Consider the following 22,107-nt stretch of genomic DNA (forward strand, 5'->3'; position numbering starts at 1 on the left):
AGACACAAATAGGAGGAGGGTGGTGCTGGGGGAGCTGTCAAGGGCTTTGCTTACATAACATACCTGCAGGAAGCTTGTAGTTCAGCATCTAAAAATAAAATCTCATTTGTTTTGCCACCAGCTTTAACACTCATACAGCATTTCCAGGCAGAAGGGATCAGAGGTACGGAGGTGCCTCCCTTGTGTATAGCTGGTGCTTGGATTTGTCAAGTTCTGTGCAAGAGAAGGTTTCAGTGCAGCAAGGCATCCTAATCGCTGGCCTTCCAGCGAAAGCTAGGTGTTCTGGTGCAAAGGGTTTTGTAAAGGGAAAGGGAACAATACTTAACATGGGCATCAGTATCAACTGCTAAATGAATGACAATGTTCTTGATATTCCCAAAATTCATCATCTTTGTGCCAGCTGTGTTTATCCATTGCTGAAATACATCGCTTGTATATGAAAATGCCACATAAAGGTCTCCTTTTCTACTTGCACTGAGAAAATTGGTTCCACTAGACGTCCTCAGGGAGAATGTTTTTCCTCTATTTGACAAGTTCTCTTCCCCAGAGCAACTGTAAGGCGTTTGTTGCCTGTGTTTTGCGCACCAGTGTATCTGTAGGAGCAGGATCCAGTACCGAATATAGGGGAAGAATTCCTCAACTGCAGTAATTGAATCTAGGGCCTTATTAATGGTTTCTGCTTTTCCTTCTTTAAATTAATTATCAAGATCTTCAGAGAACGGGGAAGTATTTTACTTCAGGTATAATGTTGTCTCTCAAACAGTCTCTGTTCTTGTCCTTCCTAAAGGTGGACATCTTAAACTGAGCAGTGGGATGATGTCTGCCTATTATTACTTGATGAAAAAATCAGTGAAACATTTCCAGGACAGTCAAAGTCACATTTAAAACAAAACAATTGAACAGTTCTGACTTCATTTAAGTGGTTTTAAATATATTACTGCTACGTCATCATAGTGTAACCTAAACATGTTAACAATCTCATGAAATCTGCCCAGTTTATTATGAACTGATAAAGAATTCATCTGGTATCATGATGCTTTGCTTTCCAGAACACTGTACAAGCTTCTCAGGTTTAAATGTGTAGACTTAAGTGTTGCAGAAGAGGCCTATTTTTTTTATTATTTGTTCTGAGTGCGTAATTCTATACAAGTACTAGTTTGTTATACCTTCCTCAGACACAGCAACTTTTAAAGTTACCTGCCACATATATAACTTCTCCCCCCCATCCCAGGTGATTCTTATGCTCAAGGTGAGGATTGAATCTTTTCTGAATCTTTTCCCTTCATAACAGTTGATGTTTCAGTATGCTGCCTGGATGCACACAGATGGCTCAGTGGGAGGAAACAATACAAATGCGCTCAGCCTCGAAGACCACATTGCAAATGGCAAGTCAAATTTGGGATCTACCAGCCTTTCAGAGTAGTCTGCAAATCTGGCATGTTCTTCAAGCATAACATTAATTTCGTGTTAGCCCTCAATAATGCTGGAGCTATAGTCAGGAACATAGCTTTTCTCAGTTTTGGTTGTGGTTTTCACATGTGAGCATTCCTGAGCTTCTATTTTGTGTAGCACATAGTCTGACTTCAGGGCCCTGCATCTCTCAGAAGCAAAGTAATCTTTCTAAGGACCCTGAATTTCCATGACGGATCGGTTCTCACTTCATCAATATGGCTTTTTCCAAAGCAATTTATATTGATGTATTGTGGGTTTGAACCATGTGGGGAGAAGGTCATTACTGTAGTCATACTCAAGGCAGATCTTGTCAAGATTAGTTACTTTGCAGTGAAAGAGATACCCAGGAGTGTATCTATTAACAGTCTTTGGCTTTAACATGATATACAATACATAAATGTTTGCAAAAATAGTTGCAATATTGAGAGTATGCTGAATGAGGCTTTTATTTTATTTGCATGCCATTTGGATTTATGTAATAATATTACTTGGAAAAAATCTTCCTAGCTGGGAATAAACAGGAGTTTAGCATGGGAAGGGACCACCTAAGCCATTATGTTTGCTTACCCAGGAATAGGTGTTTAAGTTACGGGTGACTCCATCTACTCTAGGCATTGTAACACTTTATTTTTCCCCTTTAGCAGCATAAATCTGTGATAAATTAGTAATTCAGAAGTGAGAATCAGAGCACACAGCAAAAGCTACTGGAAAAACGTGTACAAGTAACAACTCACCACAGTAAATAAATGTGTCCCTTAGTAATTGTTTGAGAGGAAGAATAGGGCGTGATTAGTTCAGGATTACAATATCCAATATGCTTGTGGTGCCCATGAGAATTGAAAATCAGAGGAACTGGATAGACGACTATCCCAAGTGAGCAGCTGCTCTGCCAGCTCACATTAAAGCAGCTGCTGCTGTGCTGGCTGTGCAGGGAAAGAGCTGCAGCAACCTGCTGCCAGGGGTGGGAATTCTCCCGCTCTGCCCACACCCCAGCACTAGCACACAGACACTTCTTTTGCATGTGTATATTTATGCACGACCTTCCAAATGATAATTTTGCCCGCGCCAAGTTAAACTGACTTTAACCACACCCAGGGAGTTTCCTGCAGGCTTTGAAAATGGCTAGATGTAAATGGGCCAAAATTGCTTCTGTTTCAATTATAAGAATTACTTCAAGCCAGGCAAAACTGCTGAATTTAAAGCTGTAGTGCTGAGAGTAACACTGGGAAACAAGCAGGTAAAATAAGCGTTTAGCGTTATACTCAAAAGTATCTCCACTAAGGAGCAATCTTTACAAAAAGCAGACTCTTCTTACCCCAGTTTTACATAGCAGCAAAAATAAATTTAACCTCCTTTCCTCCCTCTAAAGCAAGTGGCATTTTTGTTTTCTTTTTTAACCTTGAATATATTTCATAATAATGCTGAGCAAGGAATTAGGTATTTTGCATGAATTACTGGTTGTTGGCAGTAAACCTGCCTGTTGCAGGGAGGCATGAATTCTCTGGTAAAATCTTAGCAACAAAGGAGTTGATGAAAAGAATTCCTGCTAACTTACATGTGGCCAAGATTTCACCCTTGATCTGTAGGTGGAATGCAAAAAACGTTGCCTCCGAAGCCGTGTATGTGGTTATCGGTTACAGCGTGTTGCCTTCTCTCCTGCCTGGGCACACCATCCTCTGTAACACGTAGGACGTGTAGAGCTGGGGAGAACCTTCTCTAAACTCATGGAGGGTTTTTTTTCACATTGGAAAAATAAGTTGTTTTGGAGCTTGATAATTAGCAAGAATGGCTTAGAAACGGGAAGGAAATGGCTTTATCATTTGTGAAACATTTCAAAGTACAAGAAGAAACCAGCCATGTATCTGCTTTGGAGTGAAGCCAGGAGTTTTTTCAGTGCTTTCTATGGAAAAAAGAAAGACTGAACACCCACCCCAAAATAGCTGGCAATTGAATGGTCAGGGAACATGCGTGGGCTGAAGCAGCCAGTCCTTGGCTGTGAACTGAGAAAGGCATCTGATGAACAAAGTAGTGTACCCCCCACCTCCTTCACCCTGGAAAAACCCTCTGTCAGACAATTCTCAGCCAGATCAACTGGTAGTCAACATTTTGTTAACCACTGAGAAGCTAATCCTATTTTAAAAGACATAGTGGCTAACCCTTACAGGACCCAGTTCAGAGATGAAGTTGCTATAACTTGTAACTCGTTATCCAGACACAAACCAAGTGGTCAGTTCTCAGAGAACTCTATTCTGATGAGTCCATCATTGCTGATCTCTGAAGCCCAGTTACTTTTCTGTGTTCCAGTTTGTGCCCACAAAGGACCTCCATGAAAGAATGTTATTAGCCGTGGCTATTGATCTAGCCCTTGACCGACTATTAAAATTTCTTCTTAATTTGGCTGTTTGTCTTTCCTAGAACATCAGAGGATGGAAGCGGGTTCTCTTTAATTATTTATCAATTTGCTTTTTGGCTTCCTTTCCTGTGCTAAGAACGTGGTCTTTAATGAATGAGCCTAAAATGACTTCTGTTTGGTTGTTCTGTGTGACAGAATTTTGGATGCCATGTTAGTTTGTTTGCTTAGACACTTATTGCATCCTTTGTATCTTGACTTATTAAAAGCTTATAAAATATGCATGGTGCAGACAAAATAGACTCAGGTGACACTTACTGAATGAAATTCAAGATTTATGCCTTATTCTCAAGACTGGAACAAGGATATTTCTAAGTATTCGAAGCTCCAGGAAGAGGTTTGTAGAGGACAGCTCTGTTCAGGCAGGGTGGATGTATATACTGCACAGGGCAAGTCCATCTGTATAAGTAGTTAAAGCTTTCTTTATGGCCTCAGTTGAAGACTGTGGCATAAAGTCCTGTAGCATCTAAGAGTGGCCTGAATGCTTGCTGCTATGTGTTGCAGGTTAGCGTCCATTCTCCGACCTGCTTTCAATAATAAAATGAAATATCTGATAACTGTCTTTATGAAGCTGCAAAGAGTGATCCTGGCTCTTAAAACTTAAAAATAATGTAATTCACTTGAGTGAAAATATCCATCTTATACAAGGGAATCCTTGCAAACTTTCAGCTTTTCACAGCCTAGTAGTTGCAAATTTTCTCTTGGTTTGAACCCACAAGGATAAAATTCAGCAATATTTGTACTATGTTTTTCAGTGCAGCAGTTTGGTTTGTTTAGTAGTAGAGTTTATAAATGACAGGTAAGTGAATGGACTTCTGCCAAAAACTCAACTTAACTGCCAATTACTTCTAATCAGTCTAAATTTTGTTTTGCAGAAGTTGTCTTTTTGTTACAGAAAGTTGGGACAAGAATGATTTCATTTGTTCTTTACAATGCCAAACACATTATCATGGCTTTTGCCTAGATTTCAGCAGACTTCTGTTAACACTGACCCACCCCTTTCTTTGCAAGTAGCCCTATTGAAATCAACAATTTGATGTGTCTAGCAGCTAGCTATTCTGATGCTTGACAAATTACAATTGTTGTCGACCTTAGTAAGAAAAAAGGTGTAAGCTAGCAGAAAAGGGATACAAGAAGAGAAGTGTTTACAACTTTCAGATGTTGATTTTTCAAGTATTTGGATTGAAGAAAGTGGAAATGCAGCTTAATGAAAATCTGTAGTCTGCAGTTCCAGAAAAGTGTTTCATTTTTTTTAAACAAACCTGCAAACATACTCTACTGAGCATAATCTCAAAACTCTTCCTCTTAGGTCTACTTTGCAGTTATTTCTTTTCATTGTGTACGATAAATGTAATGATCTGTTCTTATGGACTGATTTGTTTTTAAGGGTAAGAAAGGCTAGATTGTTTTTTTTTTTAATTAACATTCAGAACAGGCAAAGAAGGGTGGATGAAAGTTGTATCTCTTCTCTGGCTGGGTAAATAGTAGTAAGTGCAGTCATTGCGCTGTTTAGTGCTCAAGGGCAATACACAGAAATCCTTTCATTGATTCAATTTACCAGAAGATTTAAAGGCAAGAGAGTAATTTGAAATTTGATGGGAATGTGTAATATCGCAGGTTTATGTTGCATTTTCCTGCAGTGAAGTGGAGAATTCAGAGATAAAGTAACCCTTAACATTTTCCTTGACCCTTGAAATTTTATACTCTTAAAGGTTTAAGGCAGACTCCTAGCTTAGTACAGTGAATTGCATTAAAGAAAACATCCAGTGATGGCCTCGATCTGTATGATGCCTCCAAATAGGAAAATATCTTTAGAAAACACAGTTATCTTGATATCTAACTGAGAATATGTTAATGATTTAAGAAGAATTCTCTCGTGTGTGTTTATTTTTCATGTTTATTCTGGTTGATGCCATTTTGATAGCTTCGTGTTTGGTTTGTTGCGTTTTGGTTCATATGCTGGTCGCTATAGCAGAGGCAGGGGACGGAGGTGCCAGCGGTGTCTCAGCTGGCAGCTGCCCTGTGTCCAGCACCAGTCTGCCCTGGCAGCCAGACCAGGTGGCATGGCTCGTGTCCCTGCTCCTGATCTGTCTGCAGAGCGGGTAGCCAGCGTTATATTTAGATGGTGCTCTTGCCAACACAGGGTTGAAATCCTTCTGCTCCAGGGGAGTTTGCTGCCTGCAGACTAGCTTCCAAAGTTGTACTGAGGGTGAAGGCTCTGTAGTTTGGATGCTGCGCTGCGTGAGCTAAATAATCTGCAGGGGTTTCCTGGAAAGATAATCCAGCCCAGTTCCTCTCATTCAGCCAAAGGGAAACATGCTGACTCTGTATGAGTTGGGGTGGGATTTTTTAGGGGAGAGGGAGAGTGTTGCTTCTGCAAGAATTACATAGCCGTCCCGCTCCTAACATTATGTCTGGGAGTCAGAGTGTATCAGCAGGGTTCTGCAAGCTTTGTGCATTTAAGTAGTCAGTTTATCCTACTAATCGGAGTATTTTTCTGAGTTAGTGTTATCTTGTAAACATATGTGCTTATTGATGGTTAGGACAACACATTTCTGCTGCTGTTAAGATTTGTTGCTGACCTCAGTGCGGATCATTTTTTCACTTAACCATGATTACAATAAAATTTAAAGTAGTTCAGTGAAATTGCAGGCTTGTGTTAGAGTTGGGATGTGGATGTATGATCCAGAACTATCTTGCAATCAATGAAAAAAATTTTGAGTTTTAAACCACCATAGTGAAAGCTATAAATAAATTTTTTGGCTTCGTCACATGACCAAAAGCAACCTTCAAGAAGGATGTTCAAATTAAGGTGTAACAGCAAGTCTGCTGCTTGGTGCTAAGCAAAACTTCATGTCAGCGAGAGATTTGAGGGCCAGTGAAGCATCAATATTTGTCATAGTTCTAGTGCGTGCTTATTAAAACTACACATAATGCTGTCCGTCATGCTAGATGAACAAAGCTGAATCTTAATTGTAACCATAAAAGGCAATGATAAGGTGAGCTAAAAGGAAATGCCTATGGTAATGCCCATACACGCAAAGCTAATATGTATTAACATACTACTACCTATAATTTCCCGGGATGCATTTCACAATAATCTGTCTGCAGGGACATTAAAAGCACCTGGAGCAGCAAAGTGAAGTATCGATGGTATATGTATAAATAAACCACTCTGATTTTCAGATGTAATGAAGACTCTAGCTGCACATGGGTGTGTTAGTTGTTTTTACAGTCTAGAGAAAGTGTCAACAATTTGATCAGCTTAATTTTCATAGTGTTAAGAAATAGCGATGTGTGTTAATATTATTATCTTTGTCATGCTTTCCTCCTCCAACTGAGAATTACGTCTTTTTATTATATATAACCTTATGTTTTTATTCATTTTAGACAAGCTCTATATGGGACCAGGGCAACTGTACCATGATCTGCAGAACCTTTTACATGACTTGAATGTAGTTGGTCAAATTAGTCAATTAATAGGCAGCCTTAAAGGAAACTATCAGGTAATAAAAAAAGCTGGATTTATTTTTCAAATATGTTCCTGTTGTAAAGTAGCATGTCTCTCCCTAGGATCTGTGCAAGACATTCTTTAGTTCTCTCTGTAAAGAGTGTAATAATTTTTACCTCTAGTAATTCATTTACTGTTAACTGTTTAGCATTGTAAGTAGATTACAGCTGTTTTTCTAATCTTGTTTTTTGTTTTGAAGCGTAGGTGGTTACTACAAGTGTTTGCATTTGTTCAGTAGCTGATAAGCTTATATGGAAACAATTACATTTTGATCTTAAGAAATTGGATTCTTGCAGTTAGACAAGGTAGTAGGAGGATGGTTGTTTGGAGGAAGCTCTTGATGCCCATCCAAGCTCATAATCCTGGCTTTCAGGCAGAGCCGTACTTAAAACTGAGTGCAGATCACAAAAATATAAAAGGATTTTTGGAGGAATCTTGAAAGTAATTTGCTTTGGCTTTGTTCACATCCCTTTTATTTAGCTTATATTCTGGCAAACAGATACAGTACTTTAACACTGGATTTCAGAATGAGTTCTCCACAGTCTTAAGACTTCAAAAGGTTGCCTTTTTGACTTTTATTTTATATGCTTTATATATGCTTAGGCACAATTTTTAACTCCTACCTGCCACCATAGGCTGTAAATATATATGTGCGTGCAAATATGTGTATGAAAGCTGAGTTTCTCTTGGGATATCTTGCCCTCAGTCAAGGGCATTAAATAAAACACAACGTTTTGTGAAAATATGTACTGTTAAGGAAGTTTATGGAAACAGTACTTTTGGACAAAATTTCACAAGTATTTGAAGGTGAATTTTCAGCTGCATTATTGGGAATATGTATAGCACAGATACCATAAGACATTCACCCATTGACATATACAAAACCTTTCTGCCTGTACTGCCAGTCAGAGCCAACTATGTTTTGAAAACTTAAAATTCAGCCAATGTTTCCAGGTAGAGATGTATAAGATAACTAGAACAGCTTAGTTGAGGAATGAGTTCAGCTTCTCTATTTTTGAAAAACACTTCAATTTTCATAAAATTGTGGCTGTGGAAAATTAGTGTACTTCTGTGTATGAATACTTGTCACTATTGATGCTTTAAGTGTCACTCAGGTGTGCTTTTACCCTCTGTGACCAAACACTCAGTTTGCAGAGGGTCATTGTTTCAGCATCCTACTTAAACAGATTCCAACCACACAGCTTTCATGATGGCTCTGTAAACATTTTGGCTCAAAGATCTGAACAAAAACATATTGGCAGTTTTATTTGTAGACGTTTTCATTACATTTTCTTTAGAAACAGAATTTGTGGGTTCTGTATAACTACTCATTGAAATGAAGTAAAAGGGTTGTGCGTACACCTGATGCAAATTTACATTTTTTAATCTGACAGACGATTGGGAATGTCATTTGTGTATCATCAAACTCTGAGCAATGTCAGATTAAATCATCAGACAAAATATGTAAAATATGTTAACAAATTTTTTACAGATATTTTTGAAATGTGTTTACAAATACAGCTAAATTATCCATGATTAAAATGTGGACTCAGTGAGGCCCAGGTGCCAGGAATTGTTTGTTATATGCAGAGATCGCCTTAGTTAGCCTGTTGGAAATAGGCCAGTAGGCTGGCGTTGAATCTTAGCTTTTTTAATTTTTCAGAACTTAAACCAATCTGTAGCCCATGACTGGACCTCAGGTTTACAAAAACTGATTTTGAAAAAAGAAGATGAAATCAGAGCGGCAGATCGCTGTAGAATTCAGCTGCAACTCCCAGGAAAACAGGACAAGTCAGTAGTAATCTTGATTACAAAACTTTCTAAATGGGCTTATGTATTAGGCATAGATGTACCAGGGAGGATTTGGGAATCCGTAGCTCTTCCCCCTCTTCTGTCTCCACAGTTAGCCTCTGACTTCTGCTCTCATGCCACAATGCTGGGAACTTGAGTGTTCCAGGTCAGCGTTGTCGTTTTTCTCCCGTTCCTCAACCCTGCGTTCCAGATGCAAGAAGCAAGAGAGGAACTGTGGCAGTGACAGCTAATAGGGAACAGCCACTGTTATGTTCCTTCACCAAGGAGGGTGTTCTTCTCATACTATTTCGTGTAAAGTGTAGGAAGCTGGGCGTACAGCGTATTATAGCCTGCATGCTTGTATCGGAGCTGTGTCTTTGTCTAAGTATTAGAAAATGATGACATTTCGTCTTGCTCAACATTTTTAGCCTTGACTGTATCTCATACTCAATGCATCTAGAGTGGCTTTTTTTTTGTCTTGCAGGTCTGGGCGGCCCACTTTTTTTACAGCCGTGTTCAATACATTTACCCCTGCCATCAAACAGTCTTGGATCAACAATTTACAAATGGCTAAACTGGCCCTTGGTAATTCCTAGTTACTTAAATTTCCTGTCAAGATAGCTCTCAATGTACAGTGTAAATTTTTTTCTTTTTTTTTTTTAGAAAATTATTTTTTGGTGAAAATCTATCTGCAGATGTTAAAATTGCAATACAGTAAATAGTAGTGATTGTGTATCACTACAATGTAATGACGTTATAGATAGAATGGGCATTTCATTATGAAGGAATATAACTTCTACAGTATTTTAATGAAGTCTGTGGTAATCACTACTAATTGTTATACCTGAATCACCAAAAATGAGATATGCTACAGAACAGACAGGTGAGGAAGTTATTCCGTTATAAATTTATTTCTTCAGATCTTAGGAACTTTTTAAACTTTGAACTTCAGGTTCAAATTTCTCAGTTTTAGCACAGAATGTTTTTAGCTAGGAAATATCAGCAAAGCTGTTTTGTTCATTTGTTCAGCTTTCTGAGCATGAAATAAACTTACGGGTGTAGTTTTAATATAATGCAATATTTCTATAGTTGAATACGTAAGAATCAAGGGGTTTGGAGGGAGTTGGTTTTGGTTTGTTTTTTTTAAAACATAAATCTGTAGTCTTCACTGGAGGGATTATCACAAACAAACCTGATCTAAGTGGGAGCAGTCAAGAATGTGCTGTCCTGTGATGTTATTGGTCTCCTGTGTTTGCACAGAGGGTATAGGTTTCCAAAGATACCTGGAATTTTGAATGCCTAAGTTGAGAAACATTGAAGATAGGCACTTGCTAGAAAGCACACTTCACCAGCACATCCTTAAAATACAGTGCTTTTATGGTATCTGACTGAAGGCAGGCAAAATAACAAAAACAAAAAGAAGAGAGAATGGATGTCTCCATCATTCCAGGAGGAGGATCCTTATGATTATGATAAGTAGTAGTTGGTAGTGATGTCACTTATACAGGCAGAGAAATGCTATTTGCAAAACAGATTTCCTAGAATCTGAGGAGAGGTTTGATGTGCCTTTTCCTCTTTTAATAACCTACTGACAAAATCATTAAAAGAACGCCCTTAACATTTTGCTAGTGTAAGGTGTTGGTTTTTTGCATTATCAGTATGTATGTAATCTACTATATTGAATTTTTGCTCATAGTTTGACATTGTCATTTATGCGTATATGGCTTAAGAACAGCCTGATCAGTATTAACCAATCCTAACAGAATTCTTTTATATTCCTGTAGAAAGGTATAAGTGATTATTCAGTGAAAGTATTGTGGGATGTTTGTTGTTTTGTTCTTTCCATTACAGCGGAGGATAACCTGTTAGGCTGGTTCTGTGTAGAAGACGATGGGAATCAAATCAAAAAGGAGAAACATCCTCTCCTTGTTAGACACATGCCAGTGATGATGGCCAAGCAACAGGAGTTTAAGGTGAACAGAATTTTTATATGAAATTACAGTTGCTTTTGTTGTGCGATATAACTGCTAAAGAATACCATATTGTAAATAAATCTATTAGTTTGTCTCTACTAGTTCTCTTGAGTTTACTACCTTGGTGTAAGACCAGTAGCAATGGAAGGTCCAAGAGGGTCACAGGAATGCAAAATACTGCAATCTTTGAGGCACTATGGAACATAGTGTTTACTTATATATAGCATGACATTCACTTTCAGATGTAAGCTCACTGCTGGGAATTTTGCATTGGTCTTGAGGTTTCCAAGTAATTGTTTGAGGCTCCAAAGTAACCTGCAGCTTACAAAATGCAGGAATCTAATCTCCGTGATAGCTGTCCTGTACCCGTGTAACTATGTGGAATCCTCCTCAAATTTCTGGGTTTCATTAGCGCACAGAGAGCAATAATTTTAAAATAGTTTTAAAATTTCGGTTTTATGGGGTCTTATATAAGGTGTAGTTCTGTTCTGAACAATGATACAGAAATCATTTAATGGTTCATTTCCTAAAGTAATGTATCAGTTTGAACTCAAATTGACCACTAGCTTTAATGATGAAAATAAGTACAGCACGTCCAGACCAACAGGTTGAAGGGATGGGTGCTGGATACTATTTTTTCCTGTGCATCAACAGGATTTCTTACTGACCATCGGTCAGGCTTGTGCAAAAACACTAATGGAAATAATATTGTATATGTATGGCCAGAATCTCAGTGTTAAATTAATATCATCACGTGGGTACTGCTTAAAGCAGTAAGTCTGCATACCCTCATTGCTAGGACAACCTACGCAGGAGGGAAGTTCAGCTGACAGCTTCATTTCAAGTGTAAGTGTGCAGTCCTGGATGCTGAGGAAGAGTAATTGCTAGCTGGAAGTGCATTTGAAATGTGTAACGGTGTTAAATGAAGCCATTCCTTTGATACTGGTTTTCAGAGCAGAGCTGCGGTTTACAGCAGCCAAAGTCTACTGAAAGTCTCCGGTCTCCCATACAACCATAATAATTCTTGTCTTATTAAACAGTCTGCTTTTTCTGTATTTGTGGTGGGTTGACCCTGGCTGGATGCCAGGTGCCCACCAAAGCCGTTCTATCACTCCCGTCCTCAGCCGGACACGGGAGAGAAAATATAACAAAGGGCTTGTGGGTCGAGACAAGGACAGGGAGGGATCACTCACTCACATCATGGGCAAAACAGACTCGACTTTGGGAAAATTAATTTATTACCAAACAAATCGGAGTAGGGTAATGAGAAATAAAACCAAATCTTAAAATCCCTTCTCCCCACCCCTCCCTCCTTCCTATCTCAACCCCACTCCCGGTTTTCTCTCCCTCCTCCCCCCGGCAGCGCAGGGGGACAGGGAATGGGGGTTGGGGTCAGTTCATCACACCTTGTCTCTGCCGCTCCTTCCTCCTCAGGGGGAGGACTCCTCGCTCGTCCCCTGCTCCACCGTGGGGTCCCTCCCACGGGAGACAGTCCTTCACGAGCTTCTCCAACATGGGTCCTTCCCACGGGCTGCAGTTCTTCACGAACTGCTCCAGCATGGGTCCCTGCCATGGGCTGCAGTCCTTCAGGCACAGACTGCTCCAGCGTAGGTCCCCCGCAGGGTCACAAGTCCTGCCAGAAAACCTGCTCCAGCGTGGGCTCCTCTCTCCATGGGGCCACAGGTCCTGCCAGGAGCCTGCTCCAGCGCGGGCTTCCCACTGGGTCACAGCCTCCTTTGGGCACAAACTGCTCTGGCGTGGGGTCCTCCCCAGGCTGCAGGTGGAGATCTGCTCCCCCGTGGACCTCCCTGGGCTGCAGGGGGACAGCCTGCCTCACCATGGTCTTCCCCACGGGCTGCAGGGGAATCTCTGCTCTGGCGCCTGGAGCATCTCCTCCTCCTCCTTCTGCACTGACCTGGGGGTCTGCGGGGCTGTTTCTCTCACATATTCTCACTCCTCTCTCTGGCTGCAGTTTCTGTTGTGCAGCAACTGTTTTCCCTTCTTAACTCTGTTCTCCCAGAGGCACTACCACCATCACTGGTGGGCTCAGCCTTGGCCAGCGGCCGGTCCGTCTTGGAGCCGGCTGGCATCGGCTCTGTCAGACATGGGGGAAACTTCCAGCAGCTTCTCACAGAAGCCACCCCTGTAACCCTCCCCCCCGCTACCAAAACCTTGCCACACAAAGCCAATACAGTACTGAATACTTTCTAAAATCACTGCTGATGAAATAACCAAGCTAATTTAATTTTTTTTCAGAAACTTAAAATATTTATGTTTCCTTAGAGCCTACGTGTTTGTAAGTCCTGTAGGTCCATGCCAGGAGCCTTGAAGGCCCAGGCTCAACTCCTGTGATCAAGTTACAACAGGATGTGCTTGTTTTGAAAGGAAAGTCTGTTGCCCATAGGTGATGGTCTTTGCCTTGGTCACCTCAGGAGAATACAGTGTGAAAATATTTGCCTGAGCTCTGGGACAACTTTGCCAGTTTTGCAGCTCCTGGAGGGAATGTGGGTGTGAGCCCAGCGGTCATGCCTGATGCTCCCAAGTCCTTGATATTACTGGAAAAGATGATCTAAGTATTATTGGTGGTTTTCTGCAGCCTCAGCTGCAGTTTGGGTGTCAGGCCACAGCTTGGGGTGGGAAGAGACCCTTTGCTTGGCTGATCCTGCTTGTTATTATCTGTGCTCAGGCTGCCCAGTGGTGTAGGGAGCCTGTAAAAACTTCTTCCATCAGAGCAAGTTTACACACCAGGCAAAGGGCTTCTGTCAAGATTGAGAGCTAAACTACCAGGGTTTAACTATGGAAAAACTTCATCGGTTTTGACTAAGGTGCAAAGTAACACAGAGGTGTAACAAGCAGCCCAAGAAATATCCAGCATGCAGGCTGTCTTTGCTTTCACCAGTGATGTATGTAGCTGTCACAGCTACTGTAAATCACCACTACGAGTAGATACCCTCAGCATGTGTTAAATGAGACATGCTAAGCCTGGCATGGATAGCTCTTTTTTCTTTCTCATCTATGAGTTTCCATCTTTTATCCTTACAGCGAATTGCTTTGGTGAATACATGACATTATTTTTACTGTTGCTAATCACTTGGTGATGCCTGCTGACTTCAGGGAGATAGGGAGATTTGTGAAATTCTTTGCACTTCTGAAAATTAAGTAAAATTGGAGTTAGATCTCTTAACTTACACCTGCTTGTTTCTTTTTTTTCTTTTTTTCTTTTTTTTTAATTATTCACTGTTGGGAGGTGATGTTGCCAGGTTATGGTGAAGTTGTCAAAGTTAATACTAACCAAATTGTCTCTAGTCCTGCAATATAATTGCAATGATATTGTTTTCTGAGGTGAGAACTTCAGTGCGCATTATGGAGAGTCTTATCTAAAAATGTAGTATCACACCTCATCAGAAACCTTTTTATTCTCTACATGTTTATGAATTGCTTTATACATTTTAAAGTGTTTATATAAGCTTTAGGAAGCTCTGTCATGGATATTAGGAAAATTAGGGAAAATAGAAATCCATGACTGCTCATGAAAATGCCTGTTTTCAGAGCCTTGGTGCTTGAATGATTTTCAGAATTGGGATGGACTTAAATATAGATCTCTAGTGTGTTGTAGCTTTCAGGTTTTTCATAAATGGCCTGCATGATAAGCTCATGAGTATGGTTATTAATTTGCTGACAGTAACATGATTACATGAAGTTGGGAGGGAGTAGGAGTATTATGGATGATAGTATTAGCATTCAGAATTAGTAAAGCACCTGGAGAAATAATTTGAGGGGAAAAAGGGAAAAAAAAAAAAAGGGATGACAGTCTGTAGGACAGACACATGGTATTCTCAGGCAGAAATAAAGAGCTTCACAAGTACAGACCAGGGAGCTGGTTGAGTAGACTTTTAATAGACTGGCAAGCTAAGGATTATTTAAGAATGTAATGTTGTTATAAAGAGCAAATAATCAATGGGATATGTACAAACAGGCTTCAGAAGGGGTAATCATGACGTAATGCTGCTAACAGCCTTGCTGGGATAGCATGTTCAGGTGAGAAAGTTCTGCATTCTCAAATATATGAAGCTGATATATCTGCTGGAGAGATGCCAGTTGGAAAAGTGATAGTAATCCAGAATTTTAAGAACAAGAATTAAAAAAAATAAACTATTTTAAAAATTTTTAAATGTAATTTATTGAGTGACAATGTTAGTTTAGCCTAATGAAGAGGAGACTCAGGCAGGGTCAAGACATATATCAGCCTTATGTAAAAGGACACTGCAGAAGGGAAGTACCTGGTGACTGAGATGAGAAGTAACAGACTAACAGTTACAGCAAGGATGACGTTAGATTGGGTATTTGGAAAAACTTAATAAAACTCATGAAGCATTTGAGCAGATCAGCTACAAAATTTGTAGTCTTTGGCTTTTAATGTCTATAAGAGTAGATAAGGAATGTGTTAGAAACAACACACATGTAGCTAACCCTGCCCACGGGAAGCTGGAGGGACTAAACTTCTTGCCTTCTGTGATTCTTTGATATCCTTAAATACTTTAGTTAATTACAGACTACATTAGACAGAAACAGGCATATCTTTTTAATGTGGTAACCACTCTCTTTTCCTTTGCTTGAAGATTGAATGTGCTGCTTATAATCCTGAACCATACCTCTCTGGTGAAACAGAGTCAGATTCCTGTGCCATGGAACATGGTTTTCTTTGGGTAAGCGTAATCTTTAAAAGCTAAAAAGGGAGTTGTCTCCTGTTTCTCTGCATTGTTTTTTGTGACTCTCAGCAACATATGGATCTGAAATAAATTTTGGGGGTTTTCTCTCTTTTTTTGTTTGTTTATTTGAAGATGGACTTCTGTAAAGGATAGCTAGTAATTTTGTCCATGTGATCTCACTGTTCTCTGTAGGGTGTCACGTTATGTGTGTGTGATTTGTTAGTGTGGCACAGTACAAATTCCACAGTGCTGAGCACATTCAGAAGTGAGTTCTGTGCTAATTTATAATGAGGGCTGCTAAAACCCATATGAGCTCATACTGTCCTATTGTCTGTTTCCATATTTTAAAAATGTTTTAGCCATAAATCATCTGTTTAAGTCTGTACATAGGAAAAAACCATTCTGGCATATTGTTATGACCCCAAATATGCAGATATTCCAGCAGACAAAGTGAAATAGCCAATACTTTTTTTTTTAAAAAAAGCTAATGATTTCAATAGCTTTTATTGTTACTATAATACTGAAATTTTAAGGGAACACTTGTGAATTAGAAGTAGAAGTTAGAAATAACATTTGTCAGTGGTCTTTTTCAAGGTGACCCATATAATTTCTGTCTTTGCTGTTTGTAAACAGTGATCACAAACATATGCCAATAAAATCTTTCGACTGCCACAAAATGTTCTTTCTTTCTCTTGGCTATGTTTTTTCATTTCATATAAACATAAAGAGTTACTATATAAAAACCTGCTGCTTGGGCAGACTTTTTTTTTTTTGCACTCTTCCCAGATTCCTAAAATGTACAGATTTGTGGACATATTGATGATACTTAGTTCTGGATCAAGGAGAAGTTTAGGATCCTGTATCAGCAAGTTTACAAAAGGGATTATATTAATAATCCCTCTTTCTGTTGGGACAGAGCATTTATTTGTAGACCTGTTACTGTGCAAAGGACAGACCTCAGCTATATTATCTGTTTTTAAGACAATCTGAGATTAATTTAGGACACTGGTTATTAAAATAATATTACACATGTACTTATTGTAATTGCATTACATTATGTATATAGATATGAGGCAGACATCAGAATAGGCCATAATATTCCTCCTTTCAAAAAAGAAAGCACTGTTTTTGTGAGTATACAAGGGAATTTTGTGTATATAATCTTTTGAAATCTCTTGTATTTGTGTTGAATTATTTTCTTGTTTATGTCTTAATGCATGAAAACTCATATTCACTCATATAACTGGAGATGCACTCTTCAGTTAATATTCCAGTCATTCCTTCCTGTTAATGCTGATCTTCTTGGAGACAGATATCAGTCTTGGTCTTTTTTTTTCTTTCCTCTTTCCAATTCAGATTGGCAGTTGCACTAATCAGATGGGCCAGATTGCAATAGTCTCATTTCAAAGCTCTAGCCCCAAGGTTATTGAGTGCTTCAATGTGGAATCACGGATTCTCTGCATGGTCTACATACCAGAGGAGGAGAAACTGAAAGAGCAAAATAAGGCTCTTGACTCTGAAAACGTTCTTGCGAAAGCCTCTAATGTGCCTACTATTTGCCTTGGCATGGAAGAAGGAAGGTGATTCTCATTTTTAGTGTACTGTGTATGATTTTTACTATTTTATAGCAAAATTGTGTGAGATACTTCCAAGAAAATGTTTTCTTTTTTAAAAAGTATCCATGTGATATCCCAGTGACCTCAACTTCTCCTTTCCACCTAAATCAAGGAAAAAATACGCTCTACATGATTTCAAAATACACTATGTAGTATTTGAAATTAAAATAATGTGTATCTTTGATGAAAGAAGATTAATTCATCATACATCATGTCTGAAAAAAATATAAATATTACTTTTGTAATGTTACAACATAATCTTTAGGTATTGGAAAATTTTCAGAATGACAAAGAATGACAAATGAAAAAAAATTTCAGAATGACATTCCTGGAACCCATTAACCTACACTGTGATATTGTGCAGGATTTGTCATGTGAATAAATAATATTGCTGTTTACTATTGACATGAATTATTTTGCTGTGTTTGAAGTAATGACCTTACTGAGTCAAAACAAAGCTACATTTTCTAAACTTACAGGTCAGTAAGCAAACAGATCTTGTTGTAGCTAGTGAGGGCATAAGTATGTAACTACATGTGGTTTTTGAAGGTGTTTCTAACCAGTATAAATGAAGGAAAACAGAATTCTCCAGGGAAAATACTAAGTTTCCAGAAATTCCAACAGATAATTGTACTGATTATCTTTGCTTGTGAAGTGCAATTAATTCCAGATTAAACTATTCAATATCCCTAACATATGCATGGTAATAATTTGTAGGAATGGTGGGAATTTTAAGTGCAATTGATGTCTGGTAGTGTAGTGAGGTTTTTTCTATTTTCCTAGTTCTTCGGGTAATACTTAATCCATTTTTTTTTTTTTTAAACTAATAGGAAGTTTTGGATAGACTCATAATAAGGACTTTGAGCAGAATTTTCATTATGTCTCTTTGTTGAATAAATGTTTCTCCAAACAAGATCATATGACAAGTGTTGTCATATGTCAATGTTAAGTAATTAGAAATTGTCTACATAGACATTTTGGAGGGTCAAGATACTACTTTCCATACTAATTTCCTATGAATGGAAGAAGAAAACCTTTTTTCTTCCCAATATTTTATTCTAAATCTCTTTTGTGCATATTCTGATAAGAACGAAATAAAACATAATTTCACAGATTATTTTTTTTGCTTGCTTCTTTTTATAGCATTTCTATTTACAAAAGTTGCCAAGGCTCAAAGAAAATTCGACTTCAACACTTCTTCACTCCTGAAAAATCCACTGTTATGAGCTTAACATATATGTCTCAATACTTGTTTGCTGGCTTGGTAAATGGAAACATCTCAATCTACACAAAAGCAGAAGGTAATGTAGTGATAATGATTTGATAACATCCTGAGGAACTCACATGCCAGTGTGTTTTGGCAGAAGTCATTTTCCACTATTATATTTTCCGAAAATTCTCTGTGAAACTGCTGAACTAAGCTTACTACACTTTTCAGTACTTCTGAAAAGACTTGCTTTCTCTTTTTGAAGGACAGTAGAAACTTTGATACTGTTCCTACTTTTACCATATGATATATATAAAAACTGATTTGTGCCCCTTGGCTTAAACCCTAAGGTCTTCAATGTTACAAGAGCCCAGAAGGTTATGTGATAACAGGCAGTATACTGTATTTTACACAGCACAATGCTAATTCCACTCAGCTACCCAGTATTGGTGTTTATGAAAGCCAAAAATTCCTTATTGGTAGAGATTCCTGTATATCTCATTTGAAATGACAACTCCATTTTTACTGTACACATAGGAGAAATCTTTCCTATGTGTGTGACTCGTGTATTTCACAGTAGGACTCCTTTTTCCATTTGCATCACAGTTGGTTGTTTCGTATCTAGCTAAGTAATTGGCTAAAATAATTTGAGTAAAGGAGAATCCCATGTAATAGTTCTGAATCAGAACTGTCTTCTCCAGAGCTGGTTCAGGTGCTTGTCTGTGTACTTCCAGTATATCTCACTAACTTCCCAGCAGTACTGCATACGTATATAGTTAATTCAGTTCAAAACCAGCGGGGCTTTGCTCAAAGTTTGAAACCTGAGTTTTTAAGTGAGATGTTAGCATACCGACACCTGACCTTGCAAAATGCAGAGCCAGCAGAGACTGGATGTACCTTATTAGTGTGAGCTGCATAACGATGGTTGTCATACTTCTCTAATGAGATGGGCCCTGTAAACAGTGTAGTTGCGTTTGTGTGGCACTATACCTCGGCTACTAAATCCTGCCAGTCTCTAACTGAGGAGCCAAGCTCAGTGTCTTGAATCTTGGAACAAATCGTATGTCCAGGGCTAGATCATATAAAGATGTGGTTTGGGAAAGGCACAGGATGCAATTTTTTTTTTCCAAGCAACAAAGAATCTGAAAAAAGTGTTGGGAAAGAGATTTCCTTTCACCAGTTGTCATCTTCAACCCAGTTGGTTTCCTGTTGAGCTGTTGTCTCTGATCTGAAGCCAGACATTAGATTACAGTTCCCTTTAAAAAAAAATTTTTTTAATCGCTGAATAGCAAATTTTTCTTTGTTTTGGAGGCACAGGAGTGAGGCCTTGATCCTAGTCTCATAACATCATTCTTGATGTTTCAGTTTCCCTATGTACCTGGGTGGGGTAGTAAAGTGAATCTGTCATCTTCTCTGAAAGGGATTGGTGTATTTAAGCTGTTTTAAGATTGCAGTTGCTGTCACTCAACTTCTTCCAGAAAAGACTACTTCAAAAAGACGGGTGGCATGCTTGGCAGTATAGGTAAGAAAGGATGCATGGGTTGCATATCTACAGAGGATGTGAAGGACAGGGTAGAGCTGTTAACCAGGCTGAATTACGTTATGAGCTGGAGGTTATGTTGTATTGACCAGGATCGTAGTGTCCCTGTTTATCTTCGTCTGAAGACACCAGTTTTGCACAGCTAGATATTCATAGAGCCTGTCACGGTCTATTTCAGGATTGCTGAAGCTCTGAGCTGGGAAATATGCATTCATGTTTTTCTGACTCATCTTTTAATCGCTTTCCTTACAGTTTGGTCTGTGTGTGTTGTTTCAGTTCTCCATACCTTACGAAAGTTGTGCAAATCAGCTGCTCCCATGTTAACATTCATATTCCTTATAGTTAGCTGCTGTGGTCATGTGAGCAGTCAGCCCTGGAGGGGTGTTTTTATGAGCGTTGACCTATTTTACCAAACAAAGGAATCCAAGCGGTGAAATGGGAGGGCGGGGAAATGCAGCCTCTGAAGAGCTTTGTGCAATTCATCAGGGTCGCCTTCAGTTCTACAGAGGGGGTTTACTTTCCAGCCATGCACTTCAACATGGGTTTTGGTCTATCAGCGTAAAGGAAATTAAGGAAAGATTTAAAAGTGAACGTGAAAATGGTCACTGCATTACAAGGCATCTTGATTTGAAGCCTGAGAAGGACAAATGCTATGGGATGCAAAGGTTAAATGGTTGGTGCAGCCTGTTGTGGGACTCCATGAATGAAAAGGGGTAGTCTTTCTTGAGGATGAAAATCCATCTCGCAGTCTCTATTAGAGCTGTGATCCTTGTGTCTTCCCCTCTGGGCAGAATGTGTAGTGGATCAGTTCAGTCACTGAAGCTCGATGCCTTTATGTATGTAGTCAAAGACCCAGGACTTCTGTCATTTGGTTTTCAGTACCCAAACAGCTCTAATTTTTCCTGTTGTTTTCAGATGGCTCAATGCATGTAAATATCCAGCTTGTTCACAAACAGCAAGTGCTTTCTTCTGACTTTCTTCACAAGAGAACTTTGTCAGATTGGCAGCAACAAGAATGTTCTCTGGCTGCAGAAAGTCTTGTCTTGAAGTAACTTAGAATGGAAACTAAGTATGTATAGTAAACTGAGGAACACAAGCCATGTTCGTGGAAGAGTTGAAGATGCACAGTGAGATTTCTTCCTTTATGGGGGGTAGTCATGTTTTACTGAGACACCTCTGTATCAGTGTATTTTCACTTAAGAGTTAAAAAGTATTTAAGCCTGAATGTATTTGAACATAATTTAAAAGCAAAGTCAATGAGATGCTGATACCATAAAATCTACTCAGTTCTTAAATGTGAGCTAACATAGTGATCTGTGAAAATGTCACAGAAAGACTAGGATGTAGGTCAGCTAATATGTTAATCCTAAAAATAGGAGCCCTGATAATTATCCTCAATAATCCTTAATTTTATGTGGGTGAGAAGACTCGTTTGGGGAACCGTGAAACAGCGAATGCATTAAATGTTGTTATATATAGGAATGGAAGTGATGCACATGGTAATGTTTCTGACACCTTGTGTGTTGGGAACTTGTTTACAGTGCTATTAACTTTTGCAGTTATCAGTCTGCAATATTTTGTATTTAGTGTTTGCCTCAGGCTGAATTATTAGGAATATTTCCAGGCAAAACAATTCCAGATGAGGTTAAGGAAAAAGTACATTGTATTGTCTTTGTTTAAAAAACATAACAAAACCCCTTTGTGATGATTGCAGACGGCCCAGCAGATGTGTTTTCTGAGTGATGTAATAGCAAAAAAGGTCAGCGCGTGTTTGACTTCCATTCACAAAAGTATCTTAGGAAAGGGAAATCACAATCTTTATTTAATACAGGTGTATTGTTCCTGATATACTGTAGTCAGTTCCAGCTACTTCCTTTCTTCTAGACATTGATACACAT

The 22,107-nt window shown here is 38.9% G+C and overlaps 1 protein-coding gene across 1 annotated transcript in view; it reads left to right on the forward strand.

The window, feature by feature from the left end:
* ARHGEF10 (Rho guanine nucleotide exchange factor (GEF) 10) overlaps positions 1–22,107 on the forward strand; it is a 109,755-nt gene that overhangs the window by 63,862 nt on the left and 23,786 nt on the right. Inside the window, exons 20-26 of the mRNA XM_010566761.1 lie at positions 7,253–7,368; positions 9,037–9,164; positions 9,649–9,749; positions 11,016–11,137; positions 15,757–15,843; positions 17,203–17,426; positions 18,606–18,763. Coding sequence (XP_010565063.1) covers positions 7,253–7,368; positions 9,037–9,164; positions 9,649–9,749; positions 11,016–11,137; positions 15,757–15,843; positions 17,203–17,426; positions 18,606–18,763 — 936 coding nt within the window. The remainder of the gene's footprint in view (positions 1–7,252; positions 7,369–9,036; positions 9,165–9,648; positions 9,750–11,015; positions 11,138–15,756; positions 15,844–17,202; positions 17,427–18,605; positions 18,764–22,107) is intronic.

The sequence above is a fragment of the Haliaeetus leucocephalus genome, unplaced genomic scaffold (genome assembly GCF_000737465.1).
Source record: "Haliaeetus leucocephalus isolate CR32 unplaced genomic scaffold, Haliaeetus_leucocephalus-4.0 Scaffold217, whole genome shotgun sequence".
NCBI classification, from domain to species: Eukaryota; Metazoa; Chordata; class Aves; order Accipitriformes; family Accipitridae; genus Haliaeetus; species Haliaeetus leucocephalus.